This window comes from Etheostoma spectabile, chromosome 10 (assembly GCF_008692095.1).
Source record: "Etheostoma spectabile isolate EspeVRDwgs_2016 chromosome 10, UIUC_Espe_1.0, whole genome shotgun sequence".
NCBI lineage: Eukaryota > Metazoa > Chordata > Actinopteri > Perciformes > Percidae > Etheostoma > Etheostoma spectabile.
This window is the reverse complement of record NC_045742.1, coordinates 2,372,043-2,379,585: the sequence shown is the minus strand read 5'-3', so window position 1 is coordinate 2,379,585 and position 7,543 is coordinate 2,372,043. Positions and strand designations below refer to the sequence as shown.

The following is a 7,543-nucleotide window of genomic DNA, read 5'->3' as shown; positions in this document are numbered from 1 at the left end:
TGACTAAAACCGTCTTTGTTGACACTGATCAATATTATTATTTAAAATGAAATGAACTTGAAATTCGAAACAACTTGTACTGCTGTTGTCCATCATATCATTTCTTACCGTGTATTGCCACTGCACCGACATTTGAAATGAAACTATTAAGCATTAACTGATTCATAATTTTTTTTAAACCGGCTTGTTGATGATGCTAATTAATAATGCTGATGATTGGGCTACACTTGAGCAAACCCAATGCTCTCGCAGAATGATGCGAACCACGCCCACACGTACCAAAATATCTCCCGCGCTGTTTCTGCTACAGAAATTCACCAATAAACATGCCTGCGCATAAAGCTTGCACGCTGTATACAAACAGTATATTTGGCCCCAGTAACCCTAATAGGCTCAATATCTTCTCCAAGCATGTAGTCCGCCATTGTTATGAGACGTTGTCGTGTGATAAGAGGTCGAATGCCAGAGGTCGAGGGGTGTGGCAATGACTACATCGATACGCAAGTATGCGTCTTCGCCGTCCAAACAAAGACACAAGGGCGCCAGTTTCAAATTTTTTTCATCCCAGGACCAGGTTCCATATAAGTGCGTTTTCAGGCAGTGTGCGCACAGGATTCATTTGGACGATCGGCCAATACGATGCAAAACATATGCGTTTACACCAAAAGGCGTTTCTGTGGATGGCCCCTAGACTCGCGTCACATTCCTCTCGAGCATTCTACAGTAAAATGTATCCTCTCCGCTGTTTTTTACTTCATTAATTTCATTCTTCTTTTGTTTTTACGCAGAATGTCCTGATTGTGGAGGTATGTACTAATGTTTTCTTATGTAATAAAGTCGTCCGCTTTCTATTCCAAGACCGCTAATCTGAGCTTCTCTCATGCTGTGTTTTACCAGGATATCATCGACACTGGGAAGACAATGCAGACATTATTGCAACTTCTCCAACAGTACAACCCCAAAATGGTTAAAGTAGCAAGGTAAAGCTGATCCTTTCAAAATCAGATTTTCCTTCCTGTGGAATCTTGTGATAATGTTTTTATGTTACGTGACAACAGATTGTGGTGGTTTCTGTCCTCAGTTTGTTGGTGAAGAGAACGCCAAGAAGTGTTGGCTATCGACCAGACTGTGAGTCCAAGACAAATGTGTATTTTTTTAATTTTTAGACTATTAATGAAAGGTATTGTTAGTATAATGCAGGGTTTTCCTTGCCATTATAAGGTTTAGGTGAAGCACCTGTGCCGTTTTGGGCAGCACCAGATCTGTGATTGTAGTTGGCTTTTTGAGTGTTGTGTATTTATTACCCGCTCTAGCTTTTCCAACGTTTAAGACACATATGGTGATAACAGTCCAAAATTATGAGGGGGAAAAAAGACACAAAACTACCATTTTACTACAAAATGATGCCAAATTACCACAAAGTGACAAAACAACCCTAAAGAAAACAGAAATGGCCCAAAAAAGAACGTACACGACTACAAAAAGACGCAAAAACCCACACAGACACAAATGTATAGGGAAATTGCTTTTTAATTTATTGGAAAACTTAACATTTTCTTAAAAGAAGGACGTCTAAACCCCTCGCCAAATACTCGCACCTAAGTCAACCACAATGCTAGGGAAAACACTTATGTACTGTATGCTCTGCATACCTTAATTTCAGTGTTTATCACAACAAAGACGAGGAACTGATTTATTCCCCTGTGTCTTTCAGTTGTAGGATTCGAGGTGCCTGACAAATTTGTGGTGGGATACGCACTAGACTACAACGAGTACTTTAGAGATCTGAATGTAAGTATTGTGAGATGGATAAAGAAACCTGATTGAAGTAGCTTATGTTTCGTGCTTATTAGAGTTTGAACAACTAGTGTGTCACTGTGTTAATGTAAGGAATGACCAGGAGAACAACCATGTGAATCGATAGTATGCACACTCACCGATCCTTTTCTGTTTCAGCATATCTGCGTCATTAGTGAAACGGGGAAGGAGAAGTACAAGGCATGAAGAGCACATCAAAACCCTTTGATGTATGGTTATACCCTCCCCTTTTGCTGTCCTTTTGAATTTTATATTTTAATACTTCATATTTGTGTCATAAAAATACTCAGCCTGCTCAGGGTCCCTGACACTGTTGGAGTGATAATCTTGACCGTTGCATTGCCTGTTTTATCCACGACACACACAACTTTTGAGAAAATTGATTGCCTTAGCTAGTAACACGTCTGGGTTAAACAGCATGGAGCCCGGCTGCACCCAGAATCTGTATTAGTATAATGCTTCTTTGCCCCCCCCCACAACTCATTAATTATTTTTTTTATGCAGTGGATTAATTGATTCAGAGCAATGCTGCTAGCTTTAAGTACAATATCACTGTTGTGCCAAATTAAGATTTACAACATTTGGCACCCTCCAATGAAATGAAATAATTATTTTATTGTAATTCTGTAATTGTAATCTACTTTTACCTTAAGGATGACATTGCATTTTCTTAATATCTAAAGGATATGTACATTTTGGGACAAGACACATGTTTGTTTCTGAGGTGTGTGTGAGAAGATGTTTTTCACATAGAGTGTGTAGAAAAGTAACACAAACGCTGACTTCTGTCCCTAATTGAACACATAGATTTACTGAAGATAAAAATATCCTCTTATTTATGTGTTCATGAAATCTTTGTCTTTTGTTACACAAAGAAATCGGATGCATGTATGCCTTGTTCTTATGTCCACTTATGCTGGAAAATATGTATAGTTTACAGGTAAATGTTCAATTGATACATATGCTGACGGTACAAGTGATTCAATCCTGATTGAACTACATGATTTCTTTTGGTTTTTCAATTTCAATCTTGTATATAAAATTGCCCTGGTGCATTGTAAACCAGTGCCAACTAAACTTTGCAATACCAGCAATTAAATGTTCACACCCCACATGTGACTAGTGTATTTCACTACAAAGATGTATATACTATATGACAACAAATAACAGAACGTTAAAATAGTTAGTGGCCAATTGATGGTGTAAATACTTGGGAATGCAGTGGTGATGCGAGATTTTAAAAAAAGTGTTTAGTGTGTCACTATAGTATTTTGTGACGTTAACAAAACCCCAGCTTTCTAAGAAGAAAAGGTTACAATTGACTGAAATAAATACCTGCTGAAGGCAAATTTTCTTAAATTAAGAATTTTTATTTAAGACAAATCCGTTTTTCTCACTTATGTGTCCAATTGTGACCTGTGTATTTATTATTTTATACTGATAGAGCCTGGATGATTTGCAAATCAAGAATGAAAATGTAATTTTGAATTTAAATTAAATGATTGATCATCTCATTTATATCGTTATTGATGAAAACATCAAACTTTTTTTATGTTTAAATTCACTGAGTAGGTTTTATCTGCAAAAAAATACACCAAAAGTGCAAGGCAATAAAGTTGTGTGACAATAATATGAACAGTAGCGTGACTGGCTGCTGTAAATAACTCATGGAAACAGAAAATCTGCCAGAACAATCACACTTCTATCCTCCCACATTAATCTGCATAGTCCGGCAAATTGGAGGATGAGGCTCGCCACATCCCGCCTGAACATACCGGTAAATGAGGCAGTTTCATTGGATAGGGCTGCTGTTAACGTTAAAAGGGGCGTGAAGTTTGCGGCTAGCAGTAAGCTAACCTAGCTCCTGATCATCTGGGATCTGGTTTATTCTTGGCGGCGTCCAGCAGAAACGAAAAACGAATTTGTAGAGCGAGTACCATTTCCAATAGACACTGTTGTAGTTTCTTCTGTGAGCCGTAAACGCTACCAGGTTAACGGACAGGACCATTTAGTTTGTGAAATGTTGACCCAACCGCTCTGTGGACATAGCATTGTGGCTATCGGCGTTACTGCTAACTTAGCTAGTTAGCCTAGCAGGGTAGATAACTAGGCTGCTAGCTGTGGCCGAACCTAGTTAGCTAGCGAGGAGCCTAACAACACTGGCTTGAATTAGCTAGAAGGTAGACTCGCGTTATGAGAATCACTTAACGCCAGCGTCGTTAGGTTAACGTCAACTACATCATAATCTATTTGTTTTGCACTTAAAGTTAACAGTTGGTCATGGCTACCGATAGTTAGTTAATTTAACGCGCTAGCATGCTGTGCTAGCTAAGCATAGTAGCGTTTCAGTCGTCACGTAGCTACTGCTGCCCTGCACCAGCAAAAGGGTCGGTAGCCTGCAGTTACAGGGCATTGTGCGGAATGTAGCATGGCATGCTAACCACCCACCAGGACAGTTGGTCATAGCACATGCCATTCAGCCATGCCAGTCATGATATGAGCAATTATAGTAATAGCGTTGTTATGATTAACAGCCAGGTTTAAATAGCTTTAACACCAAAGTTATACAGGCGACAGGGCCTTGCGGGTTTGCAGTGGGTTCAACGTTACATTTCGTTAGCTAGCTAGGTTGTCTAACGTCAGCTTCGTTGCCTGATTGATGATGTTTCTTCTGAACATGTAAAGTCAGCAAAGTTTGGAGAGCAACAATGTAACACAACTGAGCTGGTTAGCCATTTTAAGTTTATGAATTAGTGGCGGGCAGCGTTAGCTAGCAAAATGAACAATTCAGGAGTCTTGCCACAAGAAAAGATGGAGCTGGATCTGGAAATACCATCTTCGTTAGCTCAGGGCGATGGACACTTGAGAAGATCCAACAGTGCACCCATGATAAATGGCTTAAGGTTTATACAACATGACACTTACTGCATAATATTTAAGTGAATGTGTTTGTCCTGTGATACAAATTGAATTAACTACATTACAATCGCCTCATGGGTAGAAGACACATGATCCATGGTTGGTCTGTTAATTTGTCATTCCAGTGATAACTCCCAGGTGTTCCAGAGAGAGGTCCTGCGTAGCCGGAGAAATAGCACCACAGTTGTCAACAGGCCCAACATGGTACATAGCTAAACACATGCTTATTCAAGTAATCTGTGTCTGCATATTCTGTATTGAATGTTCTCTTCTCCAAATACATCCTCCTTCACAGGTCCCTTCATCACCTGTTCGCATCCCCAGCTCCAGACTTCATCAGATAAAACAAGTAAGAAGAGGAAGTGTTGTTTTTGACATGTTTTGGAAGTGAAAAGGAGCATGTCAGACCACTGTCTCCCTCTCAAGCCATAGGGTGTGATGGTGTCTAAGAACATGCAAGAGAAACACTTTTTGGAGTCCACAGGGCCATCGATCTTCCAGAGTTGATCAATTGGTAGTATCGGACTCGAACAGAAATTAGGTGTTGGGCTAAATATTTATCAAAGACTGGACAAAATCACTGGAGTTCTGTTAAAAGTTTTACTTGCAGCAAGTGCAGTCAGTTTACAGCACTGCAGCATAAGTCCAAAAATGGCTGAAGATTGTTCACAACAGTAGTTTTTTAGAATGAAAAGGGAGTACCGTAATATCAAACAAAGAGAAACACTGTTCCCTGATCTGACTTGACGTCTCCTCCGCATGCCCTTCCCTCAGGGGTTGTGTGTTCTTTCCACAAGGTCACAGATAATCATGATTATCACATGAGAAACAAATAGATGCACATTTTCTTATGCCAATAGTTTAACACTAAAATGAAGCAAAGCCTATAGCCAGCATAACTTTTCTAACTAGATGTTACTCTGATGTAATCTGCTGGCTAAATTTAATCTCCATAAGCGACATGAAAAACTGTTCAGTTTTAGCTTTTGAAATGGCATTAAACGTCCCATGGCATGACCATTTCACATTGAGGTTTTTTTTAATATTAATATGCGTTCCCCAGCCTGCCTATGGTCCCTCAGTGGCTAGAAATGGAGATAGGTGTCAACCGAGCCCTCGGTATCTTGCTCTGCCTTTTGAGAAAATGAAAGCTCAGATGGGTCGATCTGGAACCTTGCCCCTTAGGAGGTCATAAGGAGCAAGGTTACCTCTCCTTTCTCTGCTAGAGAGAGAAACTGACCAACTGACCTTGCCCCCCCTCCCTCCGCCCCGATGGCTACAGACTCAGAAATGGCAAATACTAAAGAGAGCTCATTGTGGGGACTGGCTCTAGTGGCTGGAATTCTGCACCAAGGCTGAATTTCAATTACAGACTTCAGATACAGTATTAGGGGACCACTAAGGTCTATATAAAAGAGACTTCAGATACAGTATTAGGGGACCACTAAGGTCTATGTAAAAGAGACTTCAGATACAGTATTAGGGGACCACTAAGGTCTATATAAAGAGACTTCAGATACAGTATTAGGGGACACTAAGGTCTATGTAAAAGAGACTTCAGATACAGTATTAGGGGACCCTAAGGTCTATTAAAAGAGACTTCAGATACAGTATTAGGGGACCACTAAGGTCTATGTAAAGAGACTTCAGATACAGTATTAGGGGACCACTAAGGTCTATGTAAAAGGAAAAGAGATTCAGATACAGTTTAGGGGACCACTAAGGTCTATGTAAAAGAGACTTCAGATACAGTGATTAGGGGACCACTAGGTCTATGTAAAAGAGACTCAGATACAGTATTAGGGGACCACTAAGGTCTATATAAAGAGACTTCAGATACAGTATTAGGGGACCACTAAGGTCTATGTAAAGAGACTTCAGATACAGTATTAGGGGACCACTAAGGTCTATGTAAAAGAGACTTCAGATACAGTTAGGGGACACTAAGGTTCTATGAAAAGAGACTTCAGATACAGTATTAGGGGACCACTAGGTCTATAAAGAGACTTCAGATACAGTATTAGGGGACCACTAAGGTCTATGTAAAAGAGAGACTCAGTATTAGGGGACCACTAAGGTCATTAAAGAGACTTCAGATACAGTATTAGGGGACCACTAAGGTCTATATAAAAGCATCTAAAGTGCACTATGTCACCTTTTTTAGGGCTGTACCTTTTTCAGTTAGAATATTAGGCCCGACTGTAATGGCATGTCTAGTTGTTAAATTACAAATCTGTTGGAAGAACATGTGTTATTTTGGAAAACTAAGCTAATCATTAACGTCTTGTGTGCTTCTGCAGGAGGAGGGTGTGGATGTGATGAACAGAGAAACTGCCCATGAGCGGTAAGCTGTGCGTTTGTGAATGCAGTTGTGGATAAGGAGATCTGCTTGAACTCTTACTTTGTGTAGGTAAAAGGCTGACACGCATCAACTTATTCCTTTTTTCTGTTTTTATTCACAGGGAGGTTCAAGCTGCCATGCAAATGAGCCAGTCCTGGGAAGAAAGCCTGAGTCTGGTAAACTTCATTACAGATTGTCCAATCCCCATCCGTGTTGATATGTGCTGTTTAGAATCCTTGGAAGTTAGCTCGGTTTTGCCTCCCGCTGCATGTTTGGGCCCTGGGCCATTGTTGTCCTCTCGATCTCTGTGGAGTGGACAAAACACAAACATGCCAGATTAATAGTGAACACATCTGGAGTTATCAGGGCCACCAGTCCTTCAAGGTCAGACTGAGTTGGTAGTATAATACTCCGACACAATATTTTATTGATTTTTTTTTTTTTTTTTTTTTTTTTTTTTTTTTT

The 7,543-nt window shown here is 40.0% G+C and overlaps 2 protein-coding genes, 1 long non-coding RNA gene and 1 other non-coding gene across 4 annotated transcripts in view; all 4 read left to right on the top strand.

Annotated features, from left to right (window-relative positions):
* hprt1 (hypoxanthine phosphoribosyltransferase 1) overlaps positions 1-2,929 on the top strand; it is a 13,213-nt gene extending 10,284 nt beyond the window's left edge. The window contains exons 5-9 of the mRNA XM_032528527.1: positions 789-806; positions 898-980; positions 1,082-1,128; positions 1,715-1,791; positions 1,957-2,929. Coding sequence (XP_032384418.1) covers positions 789-806; positions 898-980; positions 1,082-1,128; positions 1,715-1,791; positions 1,957-2,004 — 273 coding nt within the window. The 3' untranslated portion in view covers positions 2,005-2,929. The remainder of the gene's footprint in view (positions 1-788; positions 807-897; positions 981-1,081; positions 1,129-1,714; positions 1,792-1,956) is intronic.
* LOC116697215 (uncharacterized) overlaps positions 1-7,543 on the top strand; it is a 142,360-nt gene that overhangs the window by 65,302 nt on the left and 69,515 nt on the right. The window lies entirely within an intron of this gene.
* Positions 3,619-7,543, top strand: part of pabir2 (PABIR family member 2) — a gene marked incomplete in the record, with an annotated part of 17,327 nt that continues 13,402 nt past the window's right edge. Inside the window, 5 exon segments of the mRNA XM_032528519.1 lie at positions 3,619-4,721; positions 4,863-4,941; positions 5,033-5,086; positions 7,038-7,081; positions 7,200-7,254. Of these exon segments, the coding sequence (XP_032384410.1) occupies positions 4,597-4,721; positions 4,863-4,941; positions 5,033-5,086; positions 7,038-7,081; positions 7,200-7,254 (357 nt within the window).
* Positions 7,356-7,498, top strand: LOC116697440 (small nucleolar RNA U109). Its single transcript, XR_004333999.1, has one exon. It is a non-coding gene; the product is annotated as a small nucleolar RNA U109 (small nucleolar RNA).